Here is an 18,853-nt window from a genome sequence, read left to right on the forward strand (position 1 = left end):
TAGGAAAACAGAAGCTCTGTTTGTCATGTATGCTTCCAACAAGATTGGAAATCCTGCTTCCAAGCAGACTATTGCGATTATACGATTCAGCAGGCCCATTCTATGGCTGGATTGCCGTTACCGAAATCAGTGAAGGCCCACTCTACCAGAAAGGTGGGCTCATCCTGGGCGGCTGCCCGGGGGGGTCTCGGCATTACAACTCTGCCGAGCAGCTACTTGGTCGGGTTCAAACACTTTTGCAAAATTTTACAAGTTTGATACCCTGGCTGATGAGGACCTCATGTTTGGTCAATCGGTGCTGCAGAGTCATCCGCACTCTCCCGCCCGTTCTAGATCTTTGGTATAAACCCCATGGTTCTTGAAGTGTCCCCAGCATCCTCTAGGACGTATGAGAAAATAGGATTTTAATACCTTCCGGTAAATCCTTTTCTCTTAGTCCGTAGAGGATGCTGGGCGCCCGTCCCAGTGCGGACTCTGCAGTTATTAGTTATGTTTACACACGGGTTGTGTTATGTAATACTCAGCCTGTTGCTGACGTTGTTCATGCCGTTGACTGGAGTTTTGTTAAATGCCATGTTGTACGGCGTGTTTGCTGTGTGAGCTGGTATGTGTCCCACCTTAGTTATCAATAAATCCTTTTCCTCGAAATGTCCGTCTCCCTGGGCACAGTTCCTATAACTGGAGCCTGGAGGAGGGGCATAGAGGGAGGAGCCAGTTCACACCCCCTTTCAAAGTCTTAAAGTGCCCATGTCTCCTGCGGATCCCGTCTATGCCCCATGGTTCTTGAAGTGTCCCCAGCATCCTCTACGGATTAAGAGAAAAGGATTTACCGGTAGGTATTAAAATCCTATTTACTAAGCCTTAATTTTTGAGGTGTTTATATGTATGTTGTATTAATTGTTGCTTATGTCAGTGTGAGCAGAAACCTGCAGGTCAAGAATATTTATTTATTTTTTATTACTCTTGATCTTTCAATCACTACCCTCACACTCTGGGGGTAATACCAGGGTATTTTATTCAATTTGCGAAGTTTCCTTATGGCAATCCTTCTAAAATCTATTTAGGAACTTTTGGTGACATGTGCAGGCTTTCCTAAAGGCGGGTACACACCACCCGATGTTTAAATGCCTGCGGTGAACGACTATATGGTTAAACAGTATAGTGTGTTCAACGATAACGTTCAGTGACGTCACCGCCGGCATTCCCAAACATGCGGCACAGCCCAACATTGACGGGTTGAGCTGCGTGTCAGCTCAATATTGGTGAACGCTGAACGACATAAATATTGGTTATTTTTTAGCCGGAAATCACCTAGTGTGTACCCCCCTTAAAATGGATATGGCTGCTCTTAATGTTGATCAATTTCCTTTGCGATTGCTGTAGCTACTGGAACAACAAGTTCAATATTGCTACATTGTAACACTTTTATATTGTTACTGTTATATGCATCTAAAGGTGGGTACACACTAATAGATATATCTGCAGATATAACTATGGACGGATCGGGCAGTGTGCTGTGCATACACACTGCCCGATCTGTCGGGGACTGACGTCATGAAATGGGCGGGCGTGTACACACGCCTGCCCAGTTCAGCTGTCAATCACCGCCGGCCGCCGCAGCATGTGTACGGTCAGTCGGCCGACCGCCCCTTACACACACAGCGACGCGCCAATATATCGGTAGATATATTGTCCATCGGCTGTGCTGCACGGCCGACGTGATACGTCTGGGAACGACGGAGTTCACAAACGTATCGGCCATACACACTGGCCGACGGTCCCGCGATATATCGGCCGTTCAAGAGAATTGCCGATATATCGACAAGTGTGTACGGGCCTTAAGGAATATGTGATTGGTGATTTATTATAACATTACTATAGCAGTACACTCTCATATTGCCAGGTTTATTCTTTTTTTCTTTTCATGTGAATATTTGAGTATATTATGATTATTGTGATCATTATTTTTAAGATTAAAACTTATCATGGCTTTTTAATATCTGTCTTCTTGGTTGATAAAGACTTTTGTCAGCACAACATACCCCCTATTGAGCTTTCAATCAAACTAAAATACCTTATTACACCGCACAGTTGATTTAAAACCAAAACTATTAATAGAAAATTGCTGTAAAACTGATGAAAGCTGATTTTCTGCAACTTTGTGGCTTATTATTCTCTTTTTTTTTTCTTTCTTTTTTTTTCTTCTTGCAAACTTGTTTGTACATTTTGATTTTAGATATTTGCTATTGGATGCATTACTGCAGCTTCTGGAATCCAGGGTTGTGTTCTATGATCACTGTTTTATATAATGCTGAGCATGCACAGTCAGATAAAATGCCTCAGACAGACATTTTATCTGACAACTTGACACCCATCAGATATCCTGGACATACTCTGGGGCAGATGTATTAATCCTGGAAAACTGATAAAGCACTGATAAGTGCAAGGTGATAACGCACCAGCCAATCAGCTCCAATATGTAAATTGACAGGAGCTGATTGGCTGGTGCATCATCACCTTCCAATTATCAATGCTTTATCACTTCTCCAGGCTTAATACATGTGCCCCTCTATGAGATACCCCACAATGTATGGCCATTCAATATTTGTATTTCTCCCCTGTGGAGAAGACATTTCCACCTTCCCCCGCTGTGAAGGAACGGGGGAAATGACCATTAGTCGGCCACAGCAGTGCATTCACTGCCCGATGTGGCCAAATTGCACTTTAAAAAATACTGTGCATCGGACGGATATGCTGATTGATTTAGCATGTTGATCCGATCAATATTTTCGGGTTGGTCTTGCACATACATAGTAGCGTTATAAGGACTGTCTACGGATATCAGGTGGATCACCCAGATAATGGTAAAATAGCTCCATGTTGGATTATAAAATGACAGAAAACTTCTGGTTGTGTAGAAAATGGAAAAAACTGTCAGTGTATTCTCGTATTTACAATGCACTTTTTGTCCTTTTTAATACTTGCAGCAATTAAGGAAACTAGTCTTAGAAATAATCCACCGGATCCCTACCAATGAACATCTGCGGACCCACACCAAAAACATTCTGTCCGTCATGTTCCGATTCCTGGAGGTATTGAGCAAAGCATATTGTATATAGACATTTCCTGTAACGTGTTACCATGTGCTGTAACATAACCACAAATCTTATTTTTTTCCTTTAAGACTGAGAATGAGGAGAACGTGCTGATCTGTCTGAGAATCATCATTGAGCTACACAAGCAGTTCAGGCCGCCTATCACTCAGGAGGTAACTTACATTGCCCGCTGTGTGTTGCTTTAATGTGACGGTCCCTGCATTTCTATATGCAACATTTTCCATCTCCTCATGAACATTCTCTAGTCATATTACTCTCTGCTTTATTCATAGTATGACTTCAGATGAATTAACAGCTGATTTATGTGATTCTTTTAATGTGTTTTAGATTCATCATTTTTTAGACTTCGTGAGACAGATTTATAAAGAGCTTCCAAAGGTTGTGGTAAGTGTTTGGCTATAAATGTCTGCTATTAAACCGTTTCACATTTTCTCTAAAACACCTGGCCAAGCTGTGGCACTCCAGCTGGTGTGAAACTACAAGTCCCAGCATTCACTGCCACAGTTTTGCTGTTAGGGTAGCGTGGCAGGGCATGCTGGGATTACAGAATTTTTGCAATTTTATTTGGTTTTAGACTTCAACAAGGATTTTACAACTTTAGGAAATTCTGGTGGGTTAGTCCAACCATCGTTTCTGAGGCTGTGTTCTGGATAGGCCAGCAGTGCTCTTCAGCGTCTATAAATTAGCTTCATTGGATCTGTTCATGTAGAAATATTAGGTTTTATTCTATATTATCACTATTGTGTGTTCTGTATCATTTGGTGTTTTGGGAAATTTATAGTAAAAGAAACTTTTTTTATTTCTCTAATCCAAGAACCGCTACTTTGAGAACCCTCCAGTGATTCCGGAAAACACTGTTCCTGCTCCTGAAATGGTCGGCATGATTTCCACCATTGTAGTCAAAGTTAACCCGGAGCGAGATGACAGTGAAACTAGAACGGTAAGTAATGCAGATGCAAGCACCAAATTCTCCCTCCTGATGGCTACAGGGACACTGAGAAGGGCTACTTATTACCAGGCTCGAGCTTATTGGACATCCTGACGGGGGGGCCAGGGTCCGCCACTGCTCTCCCCACCCTTGTCCCCGGGCACACACTTGTTACCAGTCAGTGGTAGCCTCAATCTCTACTGCTTACAAGATGTGCAAGGTGGAGCAATCAGTGATCCCTCTTCCCGGATCTGCCTCTGGCTGAGGGGTGCACGGCGTCCAATGGTATAACCACACAGCCAGGGGCGTAGCCAGAACTTTGTGGGCCCCATAGCAACATTTTGAAGGGGCCCCGTCCCAATGCTTCTAGAGAGACACTTCTCTGCAGCAGTTGTTAATTTTATGCCCTATAATAGTGCTCTAGTTAATATTCTGAACCATAGTACAGCCTTATTTAATGTTATGCCCCATAGTAGTGCCCTAGTTTCTTTTATGAATCGTAGTAGTGCTTAAGTTCACCCTATGTCATATTTCAGAGCTGCCAGTACACATTATGCCACACAGTACCCCCAACTCACATTATGATATATAGTGCTCCCCGTACAGTGCCCCGGTTAATATATTATAAAATTACAAAAATGCCCTCCAGTTCATATTATACCACACTACAATGACCAAGTCCAGGGGCATACCTAGATATATTGCAGGCCCCAAGGAAGAAGATTGAAAGGACCCCTATGTACCACCCAATCACGAAAATGTATATAACACGTAACTTTGACAGGGAAGGTGGGCACTCTCAGCTCTGGGCCCCATAGCAGCTGCACTGCCTGCACATATGGTAGCTATGCCCTTGCACACAGCCACAATTAGTCCATGCCCCCTACAGTGCCAGTGCCCCAGACCTGCTGTCTGCAGCCCTGGATGGGTTTCCGGTTTATAAAAAAGCACATAAGAAAAGATTTTATGCAGGAAAGTAAAGCAGTAGCGAGATGACGGTGAAACTAATGCGAAAGGGAGTACGAGACAGGTTCTTATTACCCACTTGTGAGTTTGTTGGAGGGTACCGGCAGGTGGGACAGAAGTCAAAATATCGATTTTAGGCAGCAAAGGAAAAATTATAAAAGTAACATTGTAAAAATAAATATTTTAAATTGAGTTTTTGTTACTGGTCAGAGCTACCATCCGTGTGCATGCAGAAATGTGTTTTTTGTTTTGTTTTTTGAGTGCAGTAAAAGGCCTTTATATTATATATTGGTCACTTGGGTGTTGTGTTCATGGCTGTCTCGTATCTTCCTCCTACAGCATACAATCATCCCAAAGGGTTCCCTCTCCCTTAAGGTGCTGGCGGAGCTGCCAATAATAGTTGTCCTCATGTACCAGGTAAGGCAGATTCTCCGTAAACTTCCAATGCTTGTAGCAGTGTAAACAAAATTAATTTAATTATACTTTGTGTTTTTATTTTTCTACAGTTGTACAAATTAAACATTCACAATGTGGTGTCAGAGTTTGTGCCGTTGATAATGAATACCATAGTTACCCAGGTCTCCAGCAATGCCAGGTATGCCTGCTTTTGTTTAGGGTAATGCAGATAAATAGCCTAGATTGCACTTTACTACATACAGTAATGGGCCCTACACACTTGGCAACATACATGGGCGATATGAACGATATTGCTCATAAGTGAACGATATATTGTTCATATCGTTAAGTGTGGAGGCACCAACAGTGAAAGATTACGCGTCCCCACAGTCGTTCATCACTGGTTTTCCCTCGTTAAACATAGCAAGCCAATTTGGACAATGTCATTAATAGTTGAAAACTAACATCGTCCAAATCGGAAACATCACTCAGTGTGTAGGGCCCTTAACATTTAACAGGTAGTCAGAATCATGGTTAAGTTCTTTGCAGTAATGGGAAGTGCAAATTGACCATCACCTCTGCTAGGTTAAAAGTATTTTTGAGAGCAACATCTTATTAAATTGGGTGGTTCTGTATTGCTAGCAATGGCATCTCCGAGTTTTTAAAGTTTCTTCTGTTCAAAAAAACAAATACAAAAAAAAACATGTTAAGCATTATCTGGGCTAGATAGGAAGCCTGAATTATTGTGCAACGTTTCAGTATATGCCCAGCTCAAGTTACTCGTTTAGCTGCATAGTGTTTACATGTATAATTTCTTTACAATCACTTGAATAAATGTTGTTTTGGTGCAAAGTTTGGCTGATGTCTCCATTTTTTTTTTTTTTTTTTAATAATCTTAGGCAACATAAGCTGTACAATAAAGAACTCTACGCTGACTTCATCGCAGCCCAGATCAAAACGTTGTCATTTTTGGCGTACATCATTAGAATCTATCAGGTTTGTAATATAATTATAAACCACTTCCTCTTGGAATTTGCTTTTATAATCTTCGTGGCTTTATACAGGGTCATGTGTACATTCTATTCTCCGTTGTTGCTTATTGTACAGGACACCGTAGCGAAACATTCCCAGCAAATGGTTAAAGGCATGCTGCAACTGTTGACCAACTGCCCCCCTGAAACGGCCCACCTCCGGAAAGAGCTGCTGATTGCCGCCAAGCACATTCTCAGTACGGATTTGAGAAGCCGTATGTACCTGATTAATTACTGCTCTTTCAGGAAATGCCATGTTCCTTAGGATAACTTATCTACAGATATGTCTTCATACATCTTTGGTGCAGTCACGCTAAACAGCCTATCCTGTCTCGCCAGGTCGCGTGATAATCTTTTAGCATTGGACGTCTTTTTTGCCAAAAAATGTGTCTTCGTTGCAACAGAATGTGACTAAGACTCACAAGGAGACTATGCTGATTCATATATGACACTTGTATATCTGTGTGTGACTGAGTCTCTGAATCCGTACATGAAATACTACAATGTAGCAGCTGCCTCTTTTTCCCATACAAGTTCTGCTCCGTATACAGACTCGGTCACACACAATATACTAGTGTCCTAGTTGCATTGTGTTGCGAATAAGATGCATTTTCTGCAAAAAGACGCCCAAAGTTAGCAGAGTTGGACGGGACCTGGTGGCTTATGCACGCCAGTCGTCTCGCGCTGCATGGCGTATTGAGGCTAGATGTGTGAGGACACCTCTGTATATAGATTATGTGTGTCACAATACACTGATGTGATAACTGTTGAAGTGCACCTGTCACACGCAATGGGTGATGCCTGCATTTTGTATCAAATACCTTTCCATAAGAATACAGCATCTGAGTTCCCTTTGTCCAGTAACATCACTGATTAATACGTCTCTTTGGACCTGATTTAGAGATGGTTACAGTGCCAATGGTTACACAAACGGACAATGTTTTTTGTACTGTGAAGGTGTTTGAGTAGCACCATGCATGTGCCGCGATGGATTACTGAAGTTGCTCGGAGAGGGGGTTTAGTTGCAAAGTGATTAAAAGTTGGGGAACATTTGTGGGAGGTAATGGGGGGCTCAACAGAAACGCAGGTCGCAACTCTTTTAGTGGCGTGCAAGAAACTGCTCCTTGTATGCAATTCCACAGGCACTGGCGTCTTAGTTGGGTTACTTAGTTCAGTGGTGCGACCAATGCTTACGTCTTTGTGTGCACAAGCGGTGAATCTGCAACGTCACTGGTGGGCGTCTCAGTTTAAATCTTGGTAGCTGATATTGACATATTTTTGAACAGTATCTGTAGGCAAAGACATAACAGCTGCTTCTATAGCAGTGTCTGATTCAGGCCCTTTGTGCCTAATGCAGAGGAGTACTACACCAGCCAGTGTAGTGAATCTTGAATGCACACCTCTTGGCCTATGCAGATTTATATGGTTCTTTCACTTATGACAGCCAGTGCCCGTAGAGGCAGAATTGGAGAGTTCAGGGGCATTCTACTGTAAGCCTTGGACAGTAAGGGCATGTTTGAGCAACTGATTATATCAGCAGGCTGGGACACCAACAAATATTATTTCTCCTTTTCCCACTGGGGGACACTGGAGTGCGCGATCAGAGATCAGCAGATGAGGGTGATAACTGTAGATATCACTAACGACACCGATTGCAGCTGGCTGTTTGTGAAGGCACTGAGGATGTTACTTGACGATTTTTAATGGTTGCTTGGACATAAATTTATTTTTTTGTGAACTTGTTTAAGTATATGTTGTTGTTCCTTCATGCGCAAGACATAGATCTTTCTTTCTGATTTATAAGAGAAGTGTTTGATGTATTATTGATGCCTTATACCTAACATATTTGGAAAACAAAATGAATGGCTTTTTACCATGGATGTAAGTTTATGTGACGTGTGCCTGTCGTAAACCGAGCACACTTACTGCTAGTGCCATCTTGTCTTGCTTATTGTATCTTTGTTTATACACCCAATTGCGACTGCATTTTGTGGTAAGGTTTCTACCAGCTCTGCATCAGCCTTTGATATTACGTAAGACACCTTGATGTTTTTTAACTAGTTTTTTAAGTGGCTCTGTGTTGTCATTTCAGAATTTATCCCCTGCATGGACAAGCTGTTTGATGAATCGATTCTCATTGGCTCTGGATATACAGCCCGGGAGACCCTCCGGTGAGTATTCTGAGCTTAACAATGGGCAGTATGTTTTTAGGCCTATCGTATGTGTAAAACATGCCCAGTATGATATCCAGGCTGGCGGGATTCTAGCGGTCAGAATACAGACAACGACATCCCGATACTGTAAATTCCGACAGGGAGGAGGTCAGACTGCCCCCCCCCCCTCCTCTCCCCTACGCTGTAACCCTCCCTTTCCGCAGCCAATCCCTAACCTCCCCGCTTAGTGCCTGTCCTTAACCTACCCCTGGTGGTGCCTAAACCTATTGTACGCCTAGATTTATTAGTTACTAGTATTGTCTGTAGCTCGGAATATGCAGCATTGGCAGCTGTAAGTAGAGCAGACGTTGGCACCCATTAAGAACCGACTACTGTCCAAGATTTGTAATAGTGACCCTTTTTATATATGAATAAACACAAAGCAACTTACAACTACAGCAAAGTAAAAATAAGAAATGTTTGATTATGTATTAAATAAACAAAACTTAATTAATCAGTGTTGCAGGTAGATTAGATAAATTCACGGTTCATTGATTTTCACATTTCTCTATGGATCAGTTGTTTCAGAGATTGAGTCACTTACTGTGCTATTCCTTTGCTCTCAGACCTCTGGCATACAGCACACTAGCAGACCTTGTACATCACGTCCGACAGCACCTTCCACTGACTGACTTGTCACTCGCCGTTCAGCTCTTTGCTAAAAATATTGATGATGAATCGATACCTAGCAGCATCCAGACTATGTCCTGCAAGCTTCTGCTCAACCTGGTGGATTGTATACGCTCAAAGAGTGAACAGGAGAACGGGAACGGGCGTGACATTCTAATGAGAATGTTGGAGGTAAAGGATGTTTAATCTTAATGCAGTTGTAGCATATAAAGCTGAAATGCTGAAAAGCCGTTGTTAGTTTTCTCTTTATTTTATTTACTCTTTTACAGATGAGTTTACCTATTGCTTATTTGCAGATCTCTTGAGTGCTGCTTTTTGTTTTATTTTCATGGCTTATTTTCTTTCAGGTATTTGTTCTAAAATTCCACACCATCGCCCGCTATCAGTTATCTGCCATTTTCAAAAAGTGTAAGCCCCAATCTGAGCTCTGTACAGCCGATGCCATTTTAGCCAGCGTCCCTCCGACCACTCCCGCCAATGCATTGCCAGCCGCCCCCTCCACCCCTCTGACCCAGGTGCCTCTCATGGTGTTTGACAAACAAGGCGAGAAAGACAAAGAGGACAAGCAAACCTTCCAAGTGACAGACTGCCGGAGCTTGGTTAAGACATTAGTGTGCGGAGTGAAGACCATCACGTGGGGCATTACATCTTGCAAAGCACCTGGCGGTAATGTCTTCTCTTAAGCGGTAATGTAACATTTGTTCACTGCCTGATTCTGCTTTCTAGTAACATACTTTTATTTTGCAGAAGCCCAGTTTGTTCCGAACAAGCAACTGCAACCCAAAGAGACCCAGATTTATATCAAGCTTGTGAAATATGCCATGCAAGCGCTAGACATATACCAGGTAAGTTTTGTGTATCTAGAACTTGACTAAAAATGGTTCTACCTATCAAATCACACTTCCTATCCTGCATTAGTAGAATAAAAATCCCCCCATTCCTAGGACTGTTACAGATTGTGAGGTTCTCTACCTTATTGTAGTCACTTCTCTCAAACTAACACCTGATGGGAGAAGTTTAAAAGTAGACCTTGGTAGTAGATATAGTGGCTTGTCCATTTTACTCCAACAAGATGTATTCATCAGATCTTGCTCCGTTAAGTGTGTGTGGGGTGGTTATGGTTCAATGGGTCGACCTGGATAAGGTCGAGTGTCAGTAGGTCGACATGAGAAACATGTCGACACAGTGATAAGTTTGCCATGAGATTTTTACAATATTTTTAGTGTTTGCGTAGCATGACTAGGAAGCCAATTAGTGCACCGTGTACCCTTGCATGACTCACTTTGCTCAGGCTACTGTTAACAAACGCACTCCACGTGGATGGTAAAATATTAAAAGGTAAAAAAAATAAAATAATTAAATTGTAAAAAAGTAATGTCGATCTGTTCATGTGTCGACCTTTTTCACATGTTGCCCAATAGTTGTCAACCTAATTACTGTCGACCTACCATCTGGATACCGTGTGGGATTGAGGGGGATATTGTAGTCCATAAGTGGAATGGCAGTCTTAAATAGCTTAATTACGCAGCCGCTGCGACCCGAAACATGGCTGCCTGGCGACTGCCTTTGCTGCTAGACTGCATAGGCAGGGGGCAACCCTTACGATGCGAGTGCATCGCTGTACAGAGAGGATCCTGCATGCCTTGCCCTTTGCTGGGCGGCCCCACGCATGCTAGAGAAATGAGTTGTGGTTTTGCGATTTCTCGTGCTGAATCGGACCCTAAGTATGTTAATCCCTGGTTCATAAAACAAAAGAAAACTGACATTTTTAGAGTAATGGGAAAGGATTAGAATAGGTTAGAACCTAAGAATCCTGGGCTTACTGATAACATCCTGTAATTTTGATATTGCTGCAAAATGTTTCACATTCCACACTGAATACACAGAGAAGTGTGGGCATAGAATACACTGGGTAAAGGAATTGTATTATTGTCACTACCAAAGAAAGGACAAGTTCCTCATATCTTGTATCATAGTGCTTCAGTATCTGCAAACAAATCCATATCTAGGCTTCTTAAATAGGTCCGTGTCGCTGGGAAACCATTTTAAGGTTCAGTGGCAGAGAGCCCTGATACAAATTATTTTTACATCTTGTTTAATTGCTGCACATCTCACTAGTAATTTTCCACTCAAGCAGCAATCAGGCAATCGGAGAAGAGACAGCAATTTGCACTTTAAATACCAGATACTTTCAACACTCATGCTGTATTCAGGGAAGATGTGGTGCTCTCTGAATATAATTATTCTTATCCTAGGTCCAGATAGCTGGGAATGGACAAACCTACATCCGAGTCGCCAACTGCCAGACTGTGCGGATGAAAGAGGAGAAGGAGGTCCTGGAACACTTTGCTGGGGTTTTTACGATGATGAACCCTTTGACCTTCAAGGAAATCTTTCAGACAACTGTTCCATACATGGTGGAGAGGATCTCCAAAAACTATGCACTCCAGGTGGGAAACATGCATCACCAATTGCACTCCTGTTCCAACTCCCTACCCGCAGTTACGTGATAGAACGGATCAGTAAGGGCTTACATGAGAGTGCTTAATTGTTCAGTATTAATGGATAGGATTTGTTATATTTAACATTTCTGAACACTCGGCTAAGTTTTTTCTTTTTTCTGAACACTTCAGATCAGTATTGATCCTTAGCAGCTCCAGATACACTGTGGTAATCACTTTTTCTTATTCAGCAGTAGTGGGACAGTGATGGTGGGTTATGTCTCCTACCAGGAGGAGTTAGGGCACTGGAAAAATAATGGATTACTGCTCCTGCCTTTAGCCTCACTTATCAGTTTTTTCTTTTTCATCCACTAGGGGTCACTGGAGTACTCTTGGGAAATGGACGGGACGTTAGCAGGAGGCACATATAAATATTTAAATTAGTAACCCTCCTCCCCTTCCATACTCCCAAGATGCCTCAGTGTTTTTTGTGCCTACCGGGGAAGGCACAGTCAGACTTTTCTTTTAAAACTTTATTTTTTCAAGGCACAGCCCTTCCCAGCTTACTGAGAAGCTTGGGTCTGGGACTGTGTGTTCTGTTGAAAGCAGCAGAAGGCTTGTCGGCGCTTAGATGAGAATCACCGCCATAGACCCTAATCAGCATTAGCTGCAGGAGCAGGTCAGTGCTTACTGAGAGGCCCTGTCAGAGCCTCCAGATCCCAGCAGAAGGTAAGGAGCGGGCGGTCAGCTCATGCTGCAGCCGCTTCGTGTAGCCGTTTTTACTATGGGCAGCCTGTAGCGGTCAGTCGGGTCCTGCTGCCGCCGCTCCGTGTGTGTGTGAGTTTACAGATGTAATGCTGGGCTGCACCTGTCCCCACTCTCCCCAGATCCCCGCTGCTGTACTATGTAAGCGGACGGTCAGCTTGCGCTGCCGCCGCTTAGTGGGGATATAGCCGCCGGGCTGCACAGTCATCCTTTTCTACCCAGCTCTCACAGCTAGCCGGGGCTCAGCAGGAAAGCCGCGGCTCACTGCACCGTGTAGCAATAAGCGGTGGGGGGGGATTTATAATGGTGGCCCCAGTCCAGCGATTCCCCTCAGCATAACGGGGAGGCGGCCATTGTCAGCGTGCTTTCTGTTGTTACTTATGTTTTAGACCTGTTTGCATAGTCTAAGACAGGCTATTAAGCCTATGAAATATATACGTTTATTATACATATCTGGGTATATATTTAAAAAACAAAACAAAAAAAACAGCTCATGGTGTGGACGCCATTTTATAATGATTTCCTGCTTCATCCTGCAGGAATTTGGTGTCGGCCCTACAACACACGGCCACTGGAGGGGGCAGAGGTGTTAGTAGGATTCTCAGTGAAGCACAAACTTAACTGAACTTAGGGCCTAATTCAGACCTGATCGGTGCTGTGTGTTTTCGCACAGCAGCTGATCAGGTCTGAACTGCGCATGCCAGACAGCCGACGGCCGTCTCAGCCCTGCGGTCATTGGGCGGGACTGCAGCGTTTGGCCGCTGTTTAGGGGGCGCGTTCCGAGCAACGCAGGAATACCCGTACCACGCGGGGGGCGGCCGCGGCGGTTTGTAACGTCACGCAGCCACTGCGCTCCTCACAGCGACATGTAGCTCCTCACAGCGATGTGTGATGGTTGATTTAGCATCAGAATTGTCCGCTGCACGGAACGACCATGAGTCCGCAAGGTCTGATCCAAGGTCAATGCCGTCTGAGCAGCCAGAGTGAGCTCAGGATATTTCTAGAACTTTGCAGGGTTTACAAAAGTCCATGAACAGCGACATGTAGCTCCTCACAGCGACATGTAGCTCCTCACAGCCATGTGTGATGGTTGATTTAGCATCAGAATTGTCCGCTGCACGGAAGGACCATGAGTCCGCAAGGTCTGATCCAAGGTCAATGCAGTCTGAGCAGCCAGAGTGAGCTCAGGATATTTCTAGAACTTTGCAGGGTTTACAAAAGTCCATGAATAGTTCAAATTCTAAGAGTAGTCCTCGTTTGTCTCATAATTTACCGGTTTCCTCAATTTTACAAGCTGACTATTCAATGCCAGACCTTGTATCTCAGAAAGAAGAGGAGAAAGGTGAATTAGGTCAAGAGTCAGAGAGTGAGGTCACTGATAGCCCGGGCATTGATGATCTCATCAGGGCGGTACGCCAGTTGCTAGATTTCAATGAGACAGAGGAGCCTCTGTCAAAAGATGAGGTTTTATTTGCTAAGAAACAAAGGGCGACTCTGTGTTGTCCTTTTTTTAGAGTCTCTTAATAAGCAGTTGACGGAAGCATGGCAAAATCCAGATAAACGCTTTTCTGTGCCAAAGCGATTTCTGTCTAACTACCCTTTCCCACAGTCTATGACAACTAAATGGGAAAATTCGCCACCAGTGGATTCTTCAGTTTCAAAACTTTCAAAGAAGTTAACCATTCTAGTCCCAGCTGCAACGACGCTTAAAGACTCATCAGAGCGTAAGCTAGAGGCCATGTTAAAGTTTTTATATACAGCAGCAGGGGTGTTGCTTAGACCTGCTTTAGTTGTAGTTTGGATTAACAAGACTCAGGTTAGGCCTACAACAAGGTCTTTCCTCAGACGAGCTTATACTTCTAACCAATCACATTTGTGAATTGGCTGAATATTTGGCTACGGCATGTATGGATGTTGGACCAGTCGGTTCTCGGATTTCAGCCTCTGTTATTATGGCCCGTCGGTTGCTTTGGTTGTGGTCTTGGCAGGCCATGGCTGAGTCGAAACGAGGAATAGAGGCGTTCCCTTATACTGGCGATATGTTATTTGGTTCTGAATTGGACAAATTTCAAGGAGGTGCTCGAGGAACAACCATACAGAGTAGACGTGTTAGAGGATGTGGTCTTCAACAAGCCACTAACCATCGTCAAGACACAAAACCAGCCCATCTCAGATCTTCAGTTGTGGGAGCATGCCTTCAAACATTTCACTTGGCATGGTGTCAGACATCCACAGATGGGTGGATCCGCAATTTAGTGTGCAAGGGTTACAAAATTGAGTTTGATTGTCTACCACCAATGCAGTTTTTAACGACAGGTCTACCTGTGTCAGGAGACAAAAAGGCACTTCTGCAAACTGCTATTCAGTCTCTCGAAGATTTAGCAGTTTTGATTCAGGATCCAGTACACCAACAAGGTTAAGGTTTTTATTCCAATCTTTTTGTAGTACCAAAGCCGGACGGCTTGGTCATACCGATATTGAACCTAAAGGTGTTCAATCAGTACGTCACTTACTTCAGATTCAAGATGGAATCGCTGCGGTCAGTGATTGCAGGTTTAGAACCACAGGAATTCATGATTTCGCTGGATCTCAAGGATGCGTACTTACACATTCAAATTTGGCCGCCGCATCAGGCGTACTTAAGGTTTGCAGTACAACAAAACCATTATCCATTTCAGGCACTACCGTTTGGCCTCTCATCAGCACCTCGGGTATTCACAGAAGTGATAGTTGTGGTGATTGCTCATCTCAGATACCTGGGAGTGATAATAGTTCCGTACTTGGACAACCTACTCATAAAGGCTTTGTCTCTACAAATACTCCTTCAAAATGCCTTACTAACGTACAGGGTCCTTGTTCAACACGGTTGGATTGTCAACTTCAAAAAATCTAGCCTTGTCCCGTTTCAATGAATTTAGTTCTGGGAATGATTCTGGATACGGTAGATTAACGATTTACCTTCCAGAGGTGATAGCACAAAGTATTCGTCATCTGGTACAGATAGTGCTCAAACCACGGACAGTCTCGGTGCACTTTTGCATTCGACTGTTAAAGATGGTGGCGTTTTTCGAAGCACTCCAGTTCGGAAGATTTCACTTGCGTCCTTTTCAGCTAGATCTTCTCGCACAGTGGTCAGGGTCTCATCTACAGATTCATCAAATGGTGCGTTTGTCTTCAAGGGCTAGCGTTTTGCTGCTCTTCCGGCTCCAAATAAGAAATCTCACAGCGGGAAAAAGGTTCGGAGTCTGGAATTGGATCATTCTGTTGACGGATGCAAGTCTCAAAGGTTGGGGAGCAGTGGTCCTGCATTGTCAGTTTCAGGATCTATGGTCAGACCGAGAAAGATTACTGTCAATAAATGTCCTGGAACTCAGGGCAATTTTCAACGCTCTGCAACAGGCAGTTCACATACTCCAGTGTCAGTCAGACTGTTCAGGTTCAGTCAGACAATTCAACGGCAGTCGCATACATCAACAAACAAGGAGGGATTTGAAGTTGCATGGCCATGCGGGAAGTTGCTCGAATCCTGAATTGGGCCGAGCATCTCCAAGTGATATTATCATCAGTGTTCATTCCAGGAGTGGACAACTGGGAAGCAGATTATCTCAGTCGTCAGGATTTTCATCCAGGAGAATAGGCTTTACATCCAGATGTGTTCCAGATGTTAGTCCGGCAGTGGGGTTACCCACAGGTGGATCTAATTACATCTCACCAAAATCATCAGACACCCAAGTATGTGTCTAGAACAAGAGATCCAAGGGCAGTGGATGCTCTCATGATAGCCTCGTGTATCTATTTCCACCATTTCTGCTGCTTCCTTGGTTGCTAAACAGATCAAAAGAGAGTCTACGACAGTCCTACAAGTGGAGCCTTATTGGCCTTGGAGAGCTTGGTTCTCGGATCTCCGCGGTCTACTTGCAGACGATCCGTTGCCGCATCAGCTACGTTCAGACCTTCTGCAACAGGGTCAGTTTCTTTACCCCGATTTAGCGTGACTGCGTTTGACGGGGTGGCTGTTGAAACAGCTCTCTTAAGATGAGAGGGCATTCCAGAGTCGGTTATACTAACCAAGTTACATGCTAGGCTGCCAGTAACAGTAGCTCATTATCACAAGATTTGGCAAGCTTATATTGGTTGGTGTAAATCTCGGAAGTTTCTGCCATCATCTTTCAAGTTATCCTGTCTTTTGCTTTTTTTACAGACTGAGTTAGGTGGAGGACTTCGTTTAGCGACACTAAAGGTGCAGGTATCTGCTTTGTCACTTTTCTTTCAGCGGCGTTTGGCTCTTTTGCCAACAGTTCAAACTTTCCTGGAAGGTGTCCAAAGAGTTCAACCTCTGTTTATACAACCTACAGCTCCATGGGACTTGAATCTAGTTTTAGATTTTTTGCAGTCTTCAATTTTTTGAACCCTTTATAACGAGTGGATTTTAGGTTTCGTACTTGGAAAACCGTTTTTCTCCTATCCTTAGCTTCGGTAAGGCGTGTTCCTGCATTGGGTGCGTTGTCATGCAAAGCACCATATTTAGTGTTTCATGATGACAGAGCGGAACTTCAGACAAATTCCCCTTTTCTACCAAAGGTAGTATATTCTTTTCACATAAATCAACCAATCGTACTTCCTGTTTTTTTCAGAAGGTTCAGGAACTACAGTTACTTTGGATGTGGTTCGTGCGCTTCGGATTTATGTAGCCCGAACATCAACAGTACGTAAAACTGTTTGTTCTCTATGATACAGTCAAGGTAGGTTGGCCAGCTTCCAAACAGACCTTGGCTAGATGGATTAAGATGACCATTCGTCAGGCTTACTTTCATGCTAGTCTACAACCGCCTGCATCTATTTCAGCACATTCCATGGGAACGTTATGAGCAGCAGGTCATGGGGCTTACAAGACGCAACTTTACCGTGCAGCTACATGGTCGTAAGTGCACACGTTTGTGCGCTTTTACAAGTTTGATACCGTTCAGCACCAGCATCTAGCTTTGGCCGTCTAGTGTTACAGGTGCCAACAAGCTCTGCCGACTACTTGGAAAACTGTGGTATGTCCCAAGAGTACTACAATGACCCCTAGTGGATGAAAAAGAAAATTGGATATTGGTACTTACCAGATAAATTCTTGTCTTTGAATCCATAGGGGGCACTAGACGCCCATCCAGAGCAGTTTCACCTGTCTTGTGGTAAGTTCAATTTATCTTATTGAAACACATCACCTGCTTGTTTGGATGTCAAGGTGATTGCTATCTGATGTCGTTTCAACGTTCTAGTTGTTCGTTATGTTATATGTAATTCTCCATTGTTCAGCCTCACTTTCGCTCCTGTTCAGCTCGGCAAAATACACTGAGGCATCTCGGGAGTATGGAGGGGGAGGAGGGTTACTAATTTAAATATTTAAATGTGCCTATCCCTGCTAACGCCCCAACCATATCCCAAGAGTACTCCAGTGCCCCCTATGGATTCAACGAAATGTATTTATCTGGCAAGTACCAAAATCCAATTTTCTCTAGGCATCCATCGTGGAACACTGGAGTCAGAACATTGGGTAATAGAAGTGGAATAGGCAGCCTGTGCACTTTAAGACAATCGGACTCTTTGTCTCCTCCTCGTCCCTAGTGGCTGCATGGGATAGTTTAGTTTGGTTAAGTGCTATTCCGATGCCCTGAATAGGAGGTTGGCACAGTGGTTTTTGACCTTTCCATCAAAGACTTTTCTCCACATCCTCCTTCCAGCACATAAAATCCTGGCTAAACTAGTGCAGGAAACAGGGATGGGTCCTATGACAATTGGTCAGCCACTCCGGAATCTGACAAGTCCCTCCCTGGGACTCATTTGCTTTATCATTACAGAAGTGCTTTCGGCCTTTGCCCTTTACAACTTAAAGATTCAGTTGCTTAGATGGTCTATTTGACCATGTCCGAGAGTGATCAAAATCATTGCGGTGGTTCCACAGGACTTTCTGTGCTGGATCAGAAGGTACTGAGGCAGAGGTACAGATTCCCTCAGACCACCGTCTCTCCCATTGAGGATGGCTTTGCACCAACCTACATAGGATTGAATGGTCACTGTTCTGCCTCACTTCTTTTATGTCTCTTTGCTCAGCTATGGTTTAGCAGGGTTTTATAGTGAGAAGATCCCTTCTCTTCCTAGGTTCTGTCTACTGGAGTGAATGGTTTATAACCTTGAGTACAAAACTTCCACTTTTCAGATTTATTGGATACGTTTAAACGCCAATTTAAATGGTTTCGGTATGAATGGTCGACAATGTTAAGGTCGACCACTTTTGGTCGACATTGACATGGACAAATGGTCGACACGTGAAAATGGTCGATACATAAAAGGTCGACATGGATTTTTAAACTGTTTTTGGTGT

At 43.7% G+C, this 18,853-nt stretch overlaps 1 protein-coding gene across 2 annotated transcripts in view; it reads left to right on the plus strand.

Annotated features, from left to right (window-relative positions):
- Window positions 1-18,853, plus strand: part of TRRAP (transformation/transcription domain associated protein) — a 212,749-nt gene that overhangs the window by 12,897 nt on the left and 180,999 nt on the right. For both annotated transcript variants that reach the window (XM_063934508.1, XM_063934509.1), the window contains exons 5-17: window positions 2,988-3,092; window positions 3,185-3,268; window positions 3,444-3,500; window positions 3,931-4,056; window positions 5,350-5,427; window positions 5,517-5,605; window positions 6,306-6,402; window positions 6,514-6,652; window positions 8,530-8,608; window positions 9,217-9,451; window positions 9,628-9,946; window positions 10,028-10,125; window positions 11,536-11,730. In XM_063934508.1, coding sequence (XP_063790578.1) covers window positions 2,988-3,092; window positions 3,185-3,268; window positions 3,444-3,500; window positions 3,931-4,056; window positions 5,350-5,427; window positions 5,517-5,605; window positions 6,306-6,402; window positions 6,514-6,652; window positions 8,530-8,608; window positions 9,217-9,451; window positions 9,628-9,946; window positions 10,028-10,125; window positions 11,536-11,730 — 1,701 coding nt within the window. The remainder of the gene's footprint in view (window positions 1-2,987; window positions 3,093-3,184; window positions 3,269-3,443; window positions 3,501-3,930; window positions 4,057-5,349; window positions 5,428-5,516; window positions 5,606-6,305; window positions 6,403-6,513; window positions 6,653-8,529; window positions 8,609-9,216; window positions 9,452-9,627; window positions 9,947-10,027; window positions 10,126-11,535; window positions 11,731-18,853) is intronic.

This window comes from Pseudophryne corroboree, chromosome 7 (genome assembly GCF_028390025.1).
Source record: "Pseudophryne corroboree isolate aPseCor3 chromosome 7, aPseCor3.hap2, whole genome shotgun sequence".
Classification (NCBI taxonomy): Eukaryota; Metazoa; Chordata; class Amphibia; order Anura; family Myobatrachidae; genus Pseudophryne; species Pseudophryne corroboree.